The sequence below is a fragment of the Monodon monoceros genome, unplaced genomic scaffold, assembly GCF_005190385.1.
Source record: "Monodon monoceros isolate NGI ecotype Baffin Bay Population unplaced genomic scaffold, NGI_Narwhal_1 Super_Scaffold_21, whole genome shotgun sequence".
Classification (NCBI taxonomy): Eukaryota; Metazoa; Chordata; class Mammalia; order Artiodactyla; family Monodontidae; genus Monodon; species Monodon monoceros.
The window spans coordinates 69,983,739-70,002,975 of record NW_021703778.1 but is presented as its reverse complement, the minus strand read 5'-3'; the positions used below and the strand labels follow the sequence as shown (position 1 = coordinate 70,002,975).

At 39.3% G+C, this 19,237-nt stretch overlaps 2 protein-coding genes across 4 annotated transcripts in view; one reads left to right on the top strand and one right to left on the bottom strand.

The window, feature by feature from the left end:
- Window positions 1-19,237, top strand: part of AAGAB (alpha and gamma adaptin binding protein) — a 176,614-nt gene that overhangs the window by 65,631 nt on the left and 91,746 nt on the right. The window lies entirely within an intron of this gene.
- The window catches only part of IQCH (IQ motif containing H), a 210,626-nt gene that overhangs the window by 189,367 nt on the left and 2,022 nt on the right, over window positions 1-19,237 (bottom strand). For all 3 annotated transcript variants that reach the window (XM_029236997.1, XM_029236996.1, XM_029236988.1), the window contains exons 2-4: window positions 14,136-14,258; window positions 12,607-12,698; window positions 555-672 (exon numbers count right to left, since the gene is read on the bottom strand). In XM_029236997.1, coding sequence (XP_029092830.1) covers window positions 555-672; window positions 12,607-12,698; window positions 14,136-14,258 — 333 coding nt within the window. The remainder of the gene's footprint in view (window positions 1-554; window positions 673-12,606; window positions 12,699-14,135; window positions 14,259-19,237) is intronic.

The window sequence follows — 19,237 nt, the reverse complement described above, 5'->3', positions numbered from 1 at the left end:
ATTATTCTGAAGGTTAAACAAGTTAATGTTCCCAAAGCACTGAAAATAGCATCTGGTACCCAGAAGAGGTGAACTGTTACCACTTTGGGGGAGTCAGGGAGGAAACAGGAATCAAATTGAAAGAATAACCAAAAGCCAGAAACCTCTTGGGCTCTATTCCTTGCCGCCTGGAAACTTAACTTCAAAGAAAGCTCTTTTGTCATAGAAATTGACCATGCTGTGAACATATCTGAAACAACAATGGCATGTTTTCTCATTTAGAACACAATTTCCCACCTTTGCTCTTGAAAAAACAAAAATTCTTTTCTAACAGCTTTATGGAGATATAATTCATAAACTTTAATTTCGCCCTTTCAAAGTATATAATTCAATGGTGTTTAGTAGATTCACAGAGCTGTGCAGCGATCACCACTATTTAATTCCAGAATATTTCATCCTCCCCCAAAGACACTTGACAAGCATTAGACATCATTCCCCACTCTCCCCCCCTCCTCCTTCCAGCCTCTGGCAACCACCAATCCACTTTCTGTCTCTATGGATTTCTCTCTTCCTACCTTTACTCTTGGAAAGGCATGTGGAAGTGAACTGTGCTGTCTTGGGGGTTGCCAAAGTTTCCCCTCAGATTCCAGAGGGAAAATAAATGATTTCTGATCAATTACAGCTGGAAGCAACCTAAGTTTAAAAAAAAAAATTAAAGTCAAATTTGCTATCATAAAAGCTTCACAAATTGTAACTTAAAAACAATGCTTCCTAGTTAAATTACATTTTATGGGAAATATTCTATTGGTAATTACAATAAATTTGACCAACTTTAGCATTTTTACCACTATAAAACTGCAGTTGTTTATTAAGCATAAGAACTTCCTAGCCTGATAATGACCATTATAGCATGAATAAAAAGCTCTATCTCTGGCTGAGTTTATATGATGCACAATTGACAGAATTACTACTCTATAAAATATTTCTCAATTAAAAAAATACAATATGCTGTATTTTGTTAAATAAAATTAAGTCACAATATAGCCAATGTTAAATATATTCAAAATGCTGATCCCTAAGCAGTTCATCCTTATATTTTTCATTTATTTTTTTTATTTTTATTTTTTTTTCATAAATTTATTTATTTTTGGCTGCATTGGGTCTTCGATGCTGCGTGAGGGCTTTCTCTAGTTGGGGCGAGTGGGGGCTACTCTTCCTTGCGGTGTGTGGGCTTCTCATTGCGGTGGCTTCTCTTGTTGCAGAGCGTGGACTCTAGGAATGCGGGCTTCAGTAGTTGTGACACGTGGGCTCAGTAGTTGTGGCTCCTGGGCTCTAGAGCGCAGTCTCAGTAGTTGTGGTGCACGGGCTTAGTTGCTCCATGGCATGTGAGATCTTCCTGGACCAGGGCTCGAACCCATGTTGAACCCATTGGCAGGCAGATTCTTAACCGCTGCACCACCAGGGAAGTCCCCATCATTATACTCTTTAAACTTCTGCTATTTCATATAATTGCAGAGACTTAAGGATCAAAGGTGGTGAAAGGTTTTCCTTGTTAAGCAGTGAGGAGTTCCATGGGATAGCAATGTGCAAACAAAATAAAGTTGTAAGAATGTGTATGTGTGTGTAATGTAGGTCTTAATTTTAATTTTAAAGCAGGTTCCAGTTCTTTAAGATGGTCAACATAATTAAGGGCAATTAAACTCAACAACAAATGACTCACTTTCTTGATTCTATTGTGATGCCCACTTTTGTAAAATTACAATTAAAAAGCAATTTATGGACTCTGGTTTCATTCCAACATGTAAAGAGCTTGGAAGTTTCGCTCCAATCCTCAGCAAGAAAGCTGAAGAATCAGAAAAACAACTCTTCTTAGATACATCAAAGAACTGAGATCACAGGGAAAACTGCTGTCTTCAAAACTGGAGAAAGAGGTGGATAAAGCCCAAGAGCAGAAACCTGCTGCTGGAGCCAGTGCTGGGAAGAGCACTTAAATTCTAGTCAACAAATTTCTGGAGGCTCAGTGTGGATTCCCTTGAGAGTTAAAAACTCAGAGGGGCCAAGTCTTAGGATGGCAGATGACCCATACTTCCATGAGTTTTACCTCTAGGAGCCCCACCTTGTTTTCTCTGTGAAGATCAGAGAAAAATCCCCTCCTGCTTCCAGCAGGGAAAGAGGAAGAGAATACTCCAAGTTCTGTTCTTTGTTCTGTTCTCTATAATGAAAGCTAGGTCTCAGGGAAAACTATTTTATCAAAGCCTTATCTGACCTGAGGAAGGGCAATTAGCTAACTCCAGATCCCTCTAGTCTTCCTGTCTCACCTAAGGGGGGGAAATGCTGAGAAAAACTTGTGATGGTAACATGGACACAGACCCTCCAAAAGAATGAGACCTAATCACAGGATTATTGCACGTTTCCCCCCAACACATACTACATCCACAGAGCCTCTGCATACAGAGGATTACAGGTGAAAGAACTGCAAGTCTCAGATTCTATTTAGGAAGGAGTTTCTAGGGAAACCCAAAAACAATAGGGGGGACAAAAACAAAGATAGCTGGGGAAATTGAAGCCTCAGACATCTACAGTTACAGCAGACAGTAAACATGGCATAACACCTGGCCAGATAAAGGCCTACTTACTTCACACTAAATGCCTACCTACCTCAGTTCCTATTACCTAATACATCATGTCCAGCTTCCAACAAAAAATGACAAGCCATGCTAAAAGGCAAGAAAAAAACAGTCTGAGGAGACAAAGCAAGCATTAGAATCAGATTCAGATATGACAGAGATTTTGGAATTATCAGACCAGGAATTAAAAATAACTATGATTAATATGCTAAAGACACTAATGGGAAAAAGTGGACAATATACAAGAACAGATGGGTAATGTAAGCAGAGAGGTTGAAGCTCCAAAAAGAATCAAAAGGATATGTTAGAAATAAAAAATATTGTCAGAAATGAAGGATGCCTTTGATGGTCTTATTAACAGACTGGGCATGGCCAAGGAAAGAATCAGTGAGCTTAAAGAAATGTCAGTATAAACTCCAAAAATGAAATGCAAGGAGAAAAAAAATTAACAAAGCAGAACAGAATGTTCAGGAACTGTGGGACAACTATAAACGGTGTAACATACCCATGTTGAGAATATCAGAAAAAGAAGAGAGAAAGGAGAAGAAATATTTGAGTAATAATGGCTAAGAGTTTTCCAAAATTAACGACAGATGCTAAACCATACACCCAGGAAGCTCAGAGAATACTAGGGAGGATAAATACCAAAAAAAACACACCTAGACAAATCATATTCAAACTATGGAAAACCAAGGACAAAGAGAAAATCTTGAAGACTGGGGAAAAAACTTACAGAAGAACAAGGATAAGAATTATATCAAACTTCTCTTCATAAACCACGCAAGCAAGAAGAGAGTGAGGTAAAATATTTGAAGTGTGGAAAGAAAAAACCCGCCAACCTGTAATTCTGTATCCAGCGAAATTATCTTCAAAAGTGAAGAAGAAATAAAGATGTTCTCAAACAAAAGCTAAGAGAATTGGTCACCAGCGACTTGTCTTGCAAGAAATGTTAAGAGAACTTCTTCAGAGGAAATGAAAATAAAATAGGTCAGATATGGGATAGATGAGGCAAGCGGAAAATCCAGGGACCTCACCATCGTGTCCTCCCCTACTCTCCACCTTTCAGAGTCTTCTTAAGTTTGTTTTATATATAACATCCAGGGGTTTTAATTGTATTTATCAGAAGGAATAGGGGAAAGTATTTCTATACCATCTTCCTAGAAGTGAAACTCTCTTAGTGTATTTCTTACAAATCCTTTTACCTCTGTATTTATGTATTTAGAAGTGAATTTGGGGACTTCCCTGGTGGCGTAGTGGTTAAGAATCTGCCTGCCAGTGCAGGGGACACTGTTTTGAGCCCTGGTCCAGGAAGATCCCACATGCCGCGGAACAACTAACAAATCAACCTGCCCTGTGTGCGCCACAACTACTGAGCCTGCGCTCTAGAGCCCGAGAGCCACAACTACTGAGCCCACATGCCACAACTACTGAAGCCCAAGTGCCTAGAGCCCGTGCTCCACAACAAGAGAAGCCACTGCAATGTGAAGCCCGTGCACCACAACGAAGAGTAGCCCCTGCTCACCACAACTAGAGAAAAGCCCGTGTGCAGCAACGAAGACCCGATGCAGCCAAAAATAAATAAATAAATAAATTTTTTTTAAAAAGTGAATTTGAATTGAGATACAATTTTGCATCGCCCTTTTTTCCCCTCAACATATGCTGTGAGAATTTTTCCATGTCATGAAAATGTCTTGGACAATATTGGTTTTAATAGCTATATAATACACAGATGTGTTGCAGATTTAATCATTGTTACTGTTAACATTTAAGGTATTTCCAAGTTTATTGCTACTAAATATAACACTGAAATGAACAAACTTATACAGAGATCCATGTGTATTTCTCCTTATACCCTAGGAGAAATTCCTAAGATACAAACTACCAAATTAAAAAATAACAATTTAAAAAATCTTCTCACATACTTTGAAAAACCTCCTTTAAGAACTTTGTGACAACTTATACCTCCCACCAGTAGTATAAAAGTACACCCATCTTTCGGCCCCCTCATCAGCACTGAGTATTAGGGTGTTTTAAATGACATGTTTTGCTAACTTGTTAAGAAAAACAGTAATATATAATTTAATTCTTGTTTACCAGTGAGATTAAATATTTTTCACCTATTTACTGGTTGTTTGCATTTCTAGCTCTGTGAGTATTCTATTGATGTCCTTTTGTCTATGTCAAGGGTTTTTATTATTATTATCAGCGAGAGCACTTTGTATTTAAGAATATTAGCAATTTTTTTATCATGTGTGTTGGAAATGTTTTCCAATTTATTGTTATTTCTAAACTTTATGATGCTTTTAAAAATTTTATTTTTTGTTTCAAAAAATTTCAAACCCATAGAAAAATTGAAAGAATAGTGAGCATCCAAATACCCTTCACCTAGATGACCAAGTGTTAACAACCTGTGCTTTGTCTCTCTCTGTAACTAGGAGGTAGTCATATTCTGTATAAGTAGGATTTGTGTACTGCTTTGTAACAACCCAGAAGAGATTGGCTCCAAGGGGGCCAATAACTGAGTGAAAATGTACCTTCTAATCTATACTCATCATTTAACAGAAACTTCTTTCCTTCTCACTGTTTCTCATGATTATCTGCTTTGTTCTTGTTTTTTTTTCCCCTCAAAACACTAGCATCACAGAATATAAAATGAAGATTTCTGTGCAGTTCTGATGGTGTTGGTACAGATGGTAGTCACCCTCCTAGTGTCAATAAGCAAAGCGTGGTCATTAAGAACAGTGTGAGCAGATATCTCAAGCAATAAAATCTGTGCAAGCCAGCAATGATAAGAGGAAGAATCACACTTTGACATAGAAGAAGACTCATTGCCAAAGTAGGGATAATACTGAAACCTATTTTGAAAACAATACAAAAGCACTTTGAGCTCTTTGGAGAAAATATACCACTTTTGATAATGTCCTTATCATTGTTTTCTCAATGACTGCTAGGGAAATCTTGCATGTGCTGCATCCATTATCATCACTTTGTGTATCTATTGGGTTTTGTCTCTGTTAGACAAAACTACCAGATATTTTCTTGAGCAATACTTGGGAAAAAGGAAAACCATCCCCTGTGAAAATTAGCCTTCCTGGTTTTCAGGTAGCTATGGTGTAGGAGAGGATACTTGCAGACACTTGACTGGACTTCAATCTGGGCCTCGCTGTTCTGTTTGTTTTTTAATTTTTTCATTGAAATATAGTTGATTTACAGTGTTAATTACTGCTATATAGCTAAGTGATTCAGTTATAAATATATATACAGTCTTTTTTAAAAATATCCTTTTCCATTATGGTTTATCATAGGGTATTGAATATAGTTCTCTGTGCTATACAGTAGAACCTCGTTGTTTATCCATTCCATATATAAAAGGTTACATCTGCTAATCCCAACCTCGCACTCCATCCCTCCCCCAACCCTCTTCCCCTTGGCAAACACCAGTCTGTTCTCTATGTCCGTGATTCTGTTTCTGTTTCATAGATATGTTCATTTGTGTCATATTTTAGATTCCACATATGAGTGATGATATATGGTGTTTGTCTTTCTCTTTCTGGCTTACTTAGTAAGGTAATCTCTAGATCCATCCATCTTGCTGCAAATGGCATTATTTTGTTCTTTTTATGGCTCAGTAGTATTCCATTGTATATATGTACCACATCTTCTTTATCCATTCATCTGTCAGTGGACAGTTAGGTTGTTTCTGTGTCTTGGCTATTGTGAATAGTGCTGCTATGAACATAGGGGTGCATGTATCTTTTTGAATTATAGTTTTGTCCAGATATACGCCCAGAAGTGGGATTGCTGCATCATGTGGTAATTCTATTTTTAGTTTTCTGAGGAACCTCCATACTCTTTTACACAGTGGCTGCACCAACAGTGTAGGAGTGTACCCTTTTCTCCACATCCTCTCCAGCATTTGTTATTTGTAGAGTTTTTAATGATGGCCATTCTGACTGGTGTGATGTGGTACCTCATTGTAGTTTTGATTTGCATTTCTCTGATAATTAGTGATGTCGAGCATCTTTTCATGTGCCTATTGGCCATTTTTATGTCTTCTTTGGAGAAATGTCTGTTTAGGTCTTCTGCCCATTTTTGGATAGGGTTGTTTGTTTTTTTGTTGTTTAGTTGTATGAGCTATTTGTATATTTTGGAAATTAAGCCCCTGTTGGTCACATCATTTGCAAATATTTTCTGCCATCCTGTAGGTTGTCTTTTCATTTTGTGTATGGTTTTCTTTGCTGTGCAAAAGCTTTTAAGTTTGATTAGGTCCCATTTATTTATTTTTGTTTTTATTTCTATTGCCTTGGGAGACTGACCTAAGAGAACATTGGTATGATTTATGTCAGAGAATGTTTTGCCCATGTTCTCTTCTAGGAGTTTTATGGTGTCATGTCTTATGTTTAAGTCTTTAAGCCATTTTAAGATGAATTTTGTGTATGGTGTGAGGGTGAGCTCTAACTTCATTGATTTACATGCAGCTGTCCAGCTTTCCCAGCACCACTTGCTGAAGAGACTGTCTTTTTCCCAAGAGACTGTCTTGCCTCCTTCGTTGAAGATTAATTGACTGTAGGTGTGTGGGTTTATTTCTGGACCCTCTATTCTGTTCCATTGATCCATACGTCTGTTTTTGTGCCAATGCTACACTGATATTGATTACTGTAGCTTTGCAGTATTGTCTGAAGTTTGGGAGGGTTATGCCTCCTGCTTTGTTCTTTTTCTTCAGGATTGCTTTGGCGACTCTGGGTCTTTTATGGTTCCATATGAATCTTAGGGTTATTTGTTCTATTTCTGTGAAAAATATCGTGGGTAATTTGGTAGGAATCACATTAAATCTGTAGATTGCTTTGGGTAGTATGTGGACCTCACTGTTGATGACCTGTGTGACCTGGAACACTGGTGTGAGCCTCAGTTTGCATAGCTTTAAAAGGAAAGGGTAGGGCTTCCCTGGTGGCGCAGTGGTTGAGAGTCCGCCTGCCGATGCAGGGGACGCCGGTTCGTGCCCCGGTCCGGGAAGATCCCACATGCCGCGGAGCGGCTGGGCCCGTGAGTCATGGCCGCTGAGCCTGTGCGTCCGGAGCCTGTGCTCCGCAACGGGAGAGGCCACAACAGTGAGAGGCCCGCGTACCGCAAAAAAAAAAAAAAAAATCTACCTCATAGGTTTAAAAGAAGTCCTTTGTAAACTGTCAAGTGTCATGATAATGATGAAATTCATGATAATGAGAATGATGATCATTATTGTTTGTCTTTTCTAAATAATTTTTAAAGGTGGATTCAGGAATAGTACTCATTTTGAGTGGACTCTCCCAATTTCCTGGGCTTCCATAATAGAATGAAGCCCCATGTATCTGAAAAACATTGAATCTCACTTACTCATAGGAACTGTGCTCTACTGTCAAAGGAGCAACAGGAATTTGTAGTCCTTATTATATGCCAGTCCTCTCAGAAGGAGTTGCTGCCATGGTTGTTTGGCCCTTGACACTCCACCAGACTCACAGTGTAAGCAGACATGGGCCAGCCTACCAGCCTTATTGCCAGGTCCCACTCTTGGCTCAATCCTAGTGCAAGAGGCTTACTCTAGCCCTTCATAGCAATGGGGTAGCGGAATTTCCAGGACTAAGCTATTGATCACACAGAGGCAGGCCCTCTATTTGGCCAAAAGAATACTGATTCCAGGGAGTCATGCTTGTCCCAAGGATCCCAAGCACAAATGATCTGCATGAGGATTACCCAGAGTGTTTGTTACAATGCAGATTCCAGGATCCCATCTGGGAGCCAGTGAAAGAGGACTGCAAACCCAAGTTTAAGAACCGTCACTCTAGACCTGTGGTCTCTCAAATAGGGTACCCACGTCTCAGGTGATACATAAGACAAGGCCATTCGTCGTGTGAAGAGAGTGTAAGAACTTCTATTTATCTATAATAAGAAATGCATAAAATAAAAAATAAAAATAAGAAATTACTTTGTACTACTATTTAATACTCAGTTCGTCACTGGATCCCTCACGTGGTCATGTCACCTGCGCTTCTGGATACCTCCTGAGAGTGGAAGCTCCAAACCACAAAAGAACGAACAGGCGGGTCAGCATTGTATGTGTTTTTCCAGAGCATTAGAGTGAACTGCAGTTTATTCATGAAGTGGGTTTGTAGATTATATTATTTAGTTTTAACTAAACTAAGCCTGGAAAAATGGACAGGTGTCCTAAAAAAAAATCCTGCGAAAAGCCACACTGTATTTAAGATAATGATGACATGCATTGGGAATTCCCTGGCGATCCAGTGGTCAGGACTCCGAGCTTTCACTGCCAGAGGGCGTGGGTTCAATCCCTGGTCGGGGAACTAAGACCCCACAAGCCATGCAGCAAAAAAACAAAAACAAAACAAAACAAAATGATAACAAGCATTGGTGAAAAACAAGAAAATGGCAGAACTTACACTTTTACTTCTAGCTTTTCTTCAGCCATATTAAAATGTAAAAATGATGATCAACCAATCAAACTTATGAAGAGTCAGCCTCCCCAAGCCCCCCAAACTTAAAAATTATCCAGAAGACTAACTAAGATATGGGCTTACATCCAACCAGCATCAATGCTGAATCTCAGTTAAGTGTAGAGTATTTTTGGGATATTAGCCACAACCAGTATAAAGCTGTCATGATTAACAAGATTAAGAAACCAAAACATTATAATTAATAACCTGTTTACAAGAGAAAGAAGTTTTGTGCTGTTAATAAAGTAAAAGAAATTTTTTAACTGTTTAGTTCATCTTTATCTCATTATTGAAACATTTCTATGTTGCTGTTAGTTGATAATTCACTCTCTGTGATAATAAGTATATAATTTACAAATAAGCAAGCACATTTTATGGGTTCACACCCACATTCTTTGACTGATAGCCTTGTGGGATCCAAGGCCAGGTCCAGTTTCTGTCCCAACTTGAAACTTTTATGAAACTAAGTCTCCCCCTTTGGCCTCCTGATCAGTTGTGAGCAACCGGTTTCTCAGTGAGTCATTCCATCAGTCATGAAAAAACTCCTTGTTTACTTGGGTATCCTAAGGACTTTGTCATTGAACCTCAGAAGAAAAATGCAATGAATTGGTCAGTCCTGCTCCTCCCAGTCATGTGAACCTGAAGAAATTCGGGGTTCTGCAACCTGCTTTGCACATAATCTCCTGGGAGGCCACAGCAGACTCTGAAGCAAAGTCTATTCATGACAGTCTCTGGACAGTGCCCCGCCCCAAGTACAGAGCCAGGTGTGACTATCTACCTGGGAATATGACAGTCACAGACAACCGGCCCTGAGCTCCTGGGTCTCATGTTTTCCATTTCCATCTGCTGCTTCTCCTCTTCTGCCCTGAGCCATGCCCTATGACTCACACTTCCACTCCTAGGGCCTGCCTTGGGTCTGCTTACTTTGAAAACCCAGTTTGGACTCTTCTCCAGTTTTGACCTTGGCTCCCCTCATTTCATCTTCAAATTTTGTGCCACTTTAGCATCCCAAATCCACAGCTATGACTGAGTTGCTCCCCCAGGCTCGTAGGGCTCCTACAAACTTGCCAGGCTCCCATCTCCCTGGTAAGAGGGCTGGTGACTGTATTATTGTATTGAACAGGAAAGAAAGGATCCAAGGACCACTCCTGGGAGCCAGCTGAATGCCCCCACTAACACCTTCCTTTACTCTTCCAGACCCTAAAAGGGGCAAGGGTACACCTTGGCCAGGGAGAAGAACTGTACAAGCAAAGGTCTCTGGCCAGAATCTTTCTGTTTGGTTCTCTGCTACCTAGTTTGCTCTTTTCAGTTATCATAGCTTGCAGATCTACAGCCCAGACTCTGTTCTTTGTCAAGATGAGAGGACGAAGAGAAAGCTGGAGACAGGACAGGAGAACTTTCGTTAGAGTTGGTGACAGACATCTCTTCTCCTGTGTACTTTCCCCACCCCCTCCATTCTGGAGCTTTCTTACTGCTGTTTGTACCTTCCATCCTTTGGCTACGCACTCCCCACCTACTACAGATCTCCTGGCTGCCATCTGAATAGGCCTCCCACTTTGCCCTGTGTGGCTCTCTTGATTTAGAGCTGAGTCAATATAAGTTGGTAGAGTAACCTCCAATATTTTCTTCTCCAAGAATCCCTTTTATGATTTTCCCTACAGATGGTTTATTTCAAAAGATGATGTATATTAACCTATTTGCAGGTCATATTGTTATTCCCAAATTTAAAAATGTAAGATGTAAATGTCTAAAAACTAGACAGACTAGGGAAGGTTTGCCTCTGCCAAGGGATGATGGATGCCTGTGGTACTACCTTCATGTGGGAGAAAGGGAGACAGGCAGAGTGTACACCCAAGCCTCTGCACCCCACTCCTGAGGCTTGGGTTGTGGCTGTGTCTCTAGATTTCCATGTTTCCATGTGTGCTCTCTGAAACTTGACCTCACTCTCTGATATGATTCACTTATGCTTGGTATACATGTATGATGCAAATAGGGCCACAGGGGTTTTAAGCTGAGTACAAAACCTTAATCTATATACACTCAAGTTCAGGAAGCCTGGATGTAAGAAGGTCCAAAGTAAGGAAAGGTCATTTCTCTTTTTTATTTTTATTTTTTTTAATTGGAGTACAGTTGATTTACAATGTTGTGTTAGTTTCTGCTGTACAGCAAAGTGAATCAATTATACATACATCCACTCTTTTTTAGATTCTTTTCCCATAAAGGTCATTACAGAGTATTGAGTAGATCTCCCTGTGCTATACAGTAGGTCCTTATTAGTTATCTATTTTATATATAGTAGTGTGTGGAAAGGTCATTTCTCTTTAACTCAATTCTAATTTTAATAAATCATCGCTTAGGATGTATTATAGAATGAATATTTCAAGCAAGTTTTATTATTTTTGTTTTGTTTACCCTGGATACCAAAATCATCTTTACAGTAAAGCACGTATGACAGGCTAAAAGCTGTAAAGAAAGTCCCACATAACCTGAATAGCATAAAAATTGATTTGTTTTAAAGTATTTCCTTTAGGAGTTGAATTTTGGATATGCTTTACTAAAAATAAATATATATATATATAACACCAAAACTAGGACCCTGAAACAATTGTCATGGTGTCAAGCACTAGAATGCAGTACAAGTAATGGAGAATAAATTTTATTGAAGTCCAAATTCTGCCATTAACTTCTTTTTTTAAAATTAATTTTTATTGGAGTATGGTTGCTTTACAGTGTTGTGTTAGCCTCAGCCTCCACTGCACAACAAAATGAATCAGCCATACACATATCCCCTCCCTTTTGGGCTTCCCCTTCCATTTAGGTTACCACAGTGCACTAGGTGAGTTCCCTGTGGTATACAACATGTTCCCATCCGTTGTCCATTTTATACATAGTATCAGTAATGTATATGTGTCAATCCCAGTCTCCCAATTCCTCCCACCCCACCCCTTTCCCCCTTGGTATCCATATATTTGTTCTCTATGTCTGTGTCTCTATTTCTGCTTTGCAACTGAGATCTTCTATACCGTTTTTCTAGATTCCACATATATGCATTATTATACGATATTTGTTTTTCTGTTTCTGACTTACTTCACTCTGTATGACACTCTCTAGGTCCATCCACGTCTCTACAAATGACCCAATTTCATTCCTTTTTATGACTGAGTAATATTCCATTGTATATGTGCACCACATCTTCTTTATCCATTCGTCTGTCGATGGACGTTTAGGTTGCTTCCATGTCCTGGCTATTGTAATAGTGCTGCTATGAACATTGGGGTGCATGTGGTTTTTTGAATTATGGTTTTCTCTGGGTATATGCCCAGTAGTGGGATTGCTGGGTCATATGGTAGTTCTATTTTGTCATTAACTTCTTATACAAAACTTCTACTGAAATTAGTAGAATGGATATGAACAAAGCCAAGGAGTTTTGTCTTTACAGTCATCTCACCTGTGTGAGAAAAGTTTTTTTTTTTAATCGTACTTATTTTGGACCCTAAAATGGCTATTTTACTTACCATTTGGAAGCGCGAGAAGAATATAAGATATCATCAATAGGAGTTGTTAAAACACGTTGGTGTACAACATTTAAATACTTCTCGATGTGAATCTGTTACGGAAAAGTTAAAGTTTAGGCCATTAGAGTGGACTTGAGATCCTCAGCTAATTTACTCCATTTCATTAGGTTAACTCTTGGAATGGTGTAATTAAGCCAAAAGGCACAACATGCTATGTGTTTATTTCAAGGCTAAGGTATCATTAGGCAACTCAAGGCCAAATTACTTCATCCCAAAAAGTAGCATAAACAATTGAGACTCAAAGCTTAAGTGACCTGTAGCATTCTTCACAAATGAACCTACACAATAGTCAGTTTGCTACCTAGCTGGGGAAACTTGCGAGGCAACCCTGACATTAAGTAATGTCTTTCCCTTATGGGGACTTCAGGCAAGCATCAGAGGAAAGAGTTTGGCCTCTAGGTAACAGATTATTTTAAATGGCCAACCCAAAGACTCCAGCTGGGTCCAGCCCTCTCACCATCACGTAATATAGGACAATGGCATGCTAGTCTGATGAGGCAACAAAATATACCACATCTCTCAGCCTCAGGAGCTGAGCTGGGATGCTAATAACATGGTAGAGTGAAAGTCAGAAGCAAGAGCAGAGACACTGATCATCAGAGGTCTGGAAGATGGGGATGGCCTTTATTTGGACCCATGTGCTAATAGATCCTTGTTTTATATATGAATGTTATCCTGGTCTGAAGATTGGATTCTCCCATGCTCTTATATTCGTCTAATAATGATGAAGTCCCTATCTACTTTATTTCTCTGTTCCAAAATTGGTGTATTTCTTTTCTATTTCCATTGTTACATACTAGGTTACAATATTACAAAAATAATCTCAAAATACTTAAGCTATTAGGGAAAAGTAAACTATTTTTTAGAATCCTGGTGAATTTGATAGAAACTCTCTGCAAGGTATTGGTATGAATCCTTTTTTTTGTCAGGCATATTGTTGGACTGAGTAGTTATTTTTAAAACTCTAAATGATTTTTATCAAACCACATTTTAGGGGTTATCACTGCATAATCATATATTATCAATGCCTGACATTCTTGTGGCACGTAAATCAATCAATCAGTTAATAATCATCCTTTTAAAACAGGAACAGCAGGGGCTTCCCTGGTGGCGCAGTGGTTGAGAGCCTGCCTGCCGATGCAGGGGACACAGGTTCATGCCCCGGTCCGGGAAGATCCCACATGCCGCGGAGCAGCTGGGCCCGTGAGCCATGGCCGCTGAGCCTGTGCATCCGGAGCCTGTGCTCCGCAACCGGAGAGGCCACAGCAGTGAGAGGCCCGCATACCGCAAAAAATAAATAAATTAATAAATAAAAAATTAAAAAGGAACAGCATGGGAAAGGTGATGACCAACTGAGGCCCACCTCTGTTACAGAATTACATGGGACCTGTGAGAAGCACAGTTCTTTTCTTCTTGAGGAATCCTTGTCTCCTTCTGGAATTTTATTTAATATCTAAAACACTACTTACTTTTAACCCCATTTCAGTCCTTTTGATTGCTGTTTCAAGATTCTGAATGTCAAGAGTTTCGCCTTTTTCCTCAAGTGGGAATTTTGTTAATTTCTCCTTTAATTGATAAAGTTCTTCATGGACCTGGAGGTAGAAGAATATAAAATATAAAAGAATACAGGGCTTCCCTGGTGGCGCAGTGGTTAAGAACCCGCCTGCCAATGCAGGGGACACGGGTTCGAGCCCTGGTCTGGGAAGATCCCACATGCTGTGGAGCAACTAAGCCCATGCACCACAACTACTGAGCCTGCGCTCTAGAGCCCACGAGCCACAACTACTGAGCCCGCGTGTCACAACTACTAAACCCCGCGCGCCTAGAGCCCGCGCTCCGCAACAAGAGAAGGCACAGCAATGAGTAGCCCGTGCACTGCAACTAGGAGTGGCCCTTACTCGCCACAACTGGAGAAAGCCCGTGCACAGCAATGAAGACCCAACACAGCCAAAACTAAAGTAAATAAAATAAATTTAAAGAGAAAAGAATACATACATAGTCCACCTAAAACAGTTATTTATCTTAAAGGTTTGCAATTTGCTTGAATTGCTAGAGACAATAAAGTTGATTTTAAAGATGGTGATCATTGAAAAGGACTGTCCTTATGGTTCTGAGACGTGCTTCATTAGACGGCTCCAGTCACTGTCTTTCAGATTTTGGAAAACTAAGCTTTCATACAATTTTCTATTTGTCCTTCCCCCATTAGAAACAGATCCAAGATAAAACTCCAACTCAAATGGCTTCTGCTTTCTCAGTTGGTAAAGCAGTTGTGTCAGATACAATAAGAAGTTTGTGCCAAACTCTGATTTCTACTAATTGGTTGAGAGGTAAGAAGACAGAACACTTCCGGCAAAGAGAGGTTCTAGTGAAAGCAGTGCCTTTCAAAAGAGAATTATAAATATGTGGACAGGGCCTGCTGGTTTTCCATTCTAGCTGGATCTTCCCCACTTACTGCTCTGAAGAAGCAGTTCTGTAGATGTGGCCTTAATTTTGTTTTATGTAGTCAGAAATGAAAACAATCCTTGAAGAAAAAGCAACATAATGTCATTACTTTAACATTTTCCTTCAATTTGTATTTTCCTTAGAAATGATGAACATCTCTCCAAAGTCAAGCACCCTCAGAATAAAATAGGCATTATGAAATTAGCACAAGATTCTCTGCATTCATATTAGAAACCAAACTTCCACAGATAAATACAGATGGCACCAATTATTGTATGGGCTGCTGCCACAAGAGAAACATTTTGTTATGCAAATTTATGAACCCAACACCTGTTTCAGCGATAGTCACACCAATATAATCTGCAGATTGGGTTGCTAAAGGCATTTTGAAACAGTTACCTTTTCTCTGTTAGTATTACTGGACCTACACGTTGATCCAGCCTGTGTTATCGATTACGCTCAAGTATTCCCAAGGAGTCAAGTATTCAAGAGATCAAAAGATTTGCATCTTTTCACTGATGGGCATCAAAGTCTGGCAGACACATCTGGTCATTTGTACTCTGCACAAATTATCATGTAGAGCCTTCAGGGCTCACAGATTGAAATTTGAACACACCTACTGTTTGCTGGTACACACTAAGGATGAAGATGTACTTCTTTCGACTGTTTTGTCCAAATTAGTGCTGCAAGCTGATTTATTATCTATTGTCTAAAGACATTGGGAAGTACAAAAAAGCAGTTCAAGGGCAAGCCCACTTCCAGGCCCACATTTTTTGTTGTTCGACTTTTGAATGCACTGAATTTCCTTCTTGTAGCTCTAGTATTTGTAATACTTGTAGCTTCATGTATCATTCTGTAATTATGCCTGTCAACTGCTGGAGGGAGTGAAAACCACACTGGATTATTTATCAGGGAACCGAAGGTCTGATTTCTTCATTGCTTTGTATGGACAATTATATGTCTTCATAGAGTTGTGAGATAATATGTAATAGGTCTGGTACATAGTAATAACTTGGTAAAAGGCAAATGAACATAATTCCTTGTTCTATTACTGTTCACACAATGTCCATGCACACCATCCACATTTTCTCTAGTGTTTTACCAAGAAAAAAAAAAAAGAATTACTCTACTTGTATAATGAAAACGAGACAATGGGTGTGAAAATGAATGAATATAGGCTTTGGAACCAGACAGATATGAACTAGAATTCTATTTCCTCCTTTACTAAACTGAGATGGGCAAATTTACTTAGCTTTTTAGAGCCTTAGTGTTCTTACCTGTAAAATGGGGATAGATAGCTACTTTTCAGAATAGTGGCAAGAATGAAATGAGTTAAAGTACATAAAGTGCTTTGTATAAGGCCAGCCACATAGGAGGGCACTGAACCAATGTTAATTCTCTTCTCTTGAATGGTAAAACCTAGTGAAACGCCTTGCATATAACTGGCACTTAGTAAATGTCCATTGATTTGAATTGTCCTTTCTTTCTCAAGAGCTTTTTACTTTCCTTGCCAGATATTTCTTCTCCCCTCTTAGTAACCGCACATCTGTTTGTATAATTGCAATAGAGACAAGTACTGTAGGAAATGTTTCACCAGACCTGGGTAGAAAAAGAGATTAAGTTCTAAATCTCCATTCTTCAAATAGATCCAATGTACCATACTGAAATTTTACGTGTCACCCATCATCTCTGTGATCATCAAATGCATTGCTTCCCATACTTTTCCCACTTGGAGGAAGATTATTATTTTGACAGTCTGGGGACAGGGCTACTTAATAAGAAGCCCTTGAAAGATTCAATGCAGACAAAAGTTGCTCTAGAATTTAAAAGAGCCAGGCAACCAGACTCCGTTTTGTCAAAAGCAGCCTCATGACTCCATGTTATTCATCTCTGCTAAAGATAAGAGTTTGGCTGAGTCATTCTCATTGCTTCCCCATTCATTTTTATGTTGTACGCTCCTGGCAAACCAGACAGAGGGTTTGATAAGAGAGACAGTGATAGTATCAAGCTGTCAATCAGCTCAAATATTTCCAAGGTTGGTGTTAACATACAACTGTTGGGTTTTTGAAATATGATTTCCAAAACTAATTAAAAAGCTAATTTGATTGCAAGACTTGGTAATCCTGGTTGCACAAACATATGTTTAATAGTTGGGTCAAACAAGTGTTTATAAACCTATAAAGACACCACAATATTATTAATAAAGTATAAACACAAAGCTTCTAATACTTAATAATAAAAGAAACCATCTAGGAAACCTCCCAGAATCACCACCACACTTCTTAAAGATTGTTTCACAAATGTGCCATAACCTGTTTAAGGACCAGCACACACCAGATTTCTTACTTTGGGTGAATTACTTTACTTTTTGTATCTTAGTTTCTTCTTCTGTAAACTACAGCTAAAAATAAAACCTGCCTACTACAGTAGTTGTTAGGAGATTATCTAAGCCCTCAGCACAGGGTCTGGCTCTCAATAAATACTGGCTACTATTTTAATTATAATGCTTCTTATTACTATAGTAAAACCTCAGTATTCTGATCAGTTGAGGAAAGAGCCCGAAAAAATTGTAAAAGGTCTGAATTATACACTTGAAGGTGAAAGAAATTAAGTAGCTAACAAAATGCTGCCCAGTAGAGCTCTATGTGGGCATGGTACTCATAGTTCCTGAACCAAAAATGAAAACATGGACTTTGATATATGATCTGATTGGGACAGAATATTCACAATCAGAACTTCTTACATAGAAAATGAAAGAAGATTGCTTGAATTTTCTATGTATATGAGTACCCACAATGCTCATCTTTGATTAGTTTCCTTTCCATAACATGAAAGAATAATAGTACTTATCGGATAGACTTGTTGTTAAGGGTTAGATGAGTTAAATATATACAGCACTTAGAACCATGCATGATACCCGATAACTACTATGCTCTTGTGATTTTTCTTCAAAATCATGCAACAGTTTATATTTTACAGTACGATCTAAAGTAGTAGCTCTCATACTTGAGGGTGCGTCAGAGTTATCCGAAAGGCTTGTAAAAACAGATTGCTGGGCCCCACCCTCAGAAATTCTGACTTATTAGGTCTGGAGTGGGGTCTGAGAATTTGCATTTCTCACAAGTTCCCAGCTGTTTCTAATGATGCTGGTCCTAGGACTACACTTTGAGAATCATGGGTTTGAAGAGTTGCTTAATGTATCTCACTGAGACATAGACCTAATATACTATACTAGGGTGAAGCAAGTGGAGATCTGAATGAAGTACCTCTGCTAACAGTAAGGAAGTCCACTTTACAGTAAAGACCGATTATGTAGTTTTGGGGAAATTGGGTCAATTTTGAATCAGCGGTAGTTCTAATCTAAGCCATGTGTCCTACAGAAGAGAAAACTGAGGCCCAGAGAGATGAAGGGACTAGCCCAAAGTTACCCACCTGGCAATGTCATTGCCAGGGTCAGACCTCAGGATTCTGACTCCCAACCAAGTATCCTTTGCCCTGGATGTACTGCTCTTTGGTAGCCTGTTGGGAGGAAATAAATCACAGCCTCAGGTAGAAATGGAACCCATGTTGGCATGTCTGAGAGTGCTGCCATATGCCCACAAATACTCAGAATGCAGTGAAAAAGTAAGGAAGGTCTTCCACGTTTCCTTATTATACGTGTTCTACATTGTACCAGGAAGAATTTTACATTGTATCTAGAGATCAGCCTCAGTAATCAGTTTAACTGTAGCCTCTCTTTCTCTGCATAGCCCTCCACTTAGTGTATATGAAGTAACCCTTTTAAGCAAGTGGGGGGTTGATCAACATGGACATGACTCTCTTAGCTCTTCCCAAAGAGAGGTCTGGCTTTTGCCCTTGGATACTGGGAGGTGATGATCTCTAGGCCCCTGAAGTGTCCTGCTTGACAGGAATGTCTTTATGATGGGGGCTTTGAGCTATGCTGTATCAGTTCCAATCTTTAGAGGAATTAGACTGAAATCATTAGTCTACTCTCTGGGAAGGGCTGAAGACTAAAAGTCAGCCAAATGGGCAGTTTGATTGAGCTCCAATAAAAACTCTGGACACTAAAGTCTTGGGAAAGCTTCTCTAGTTGGCAATAATCTGTATATACTGTCACATATCATGGCTG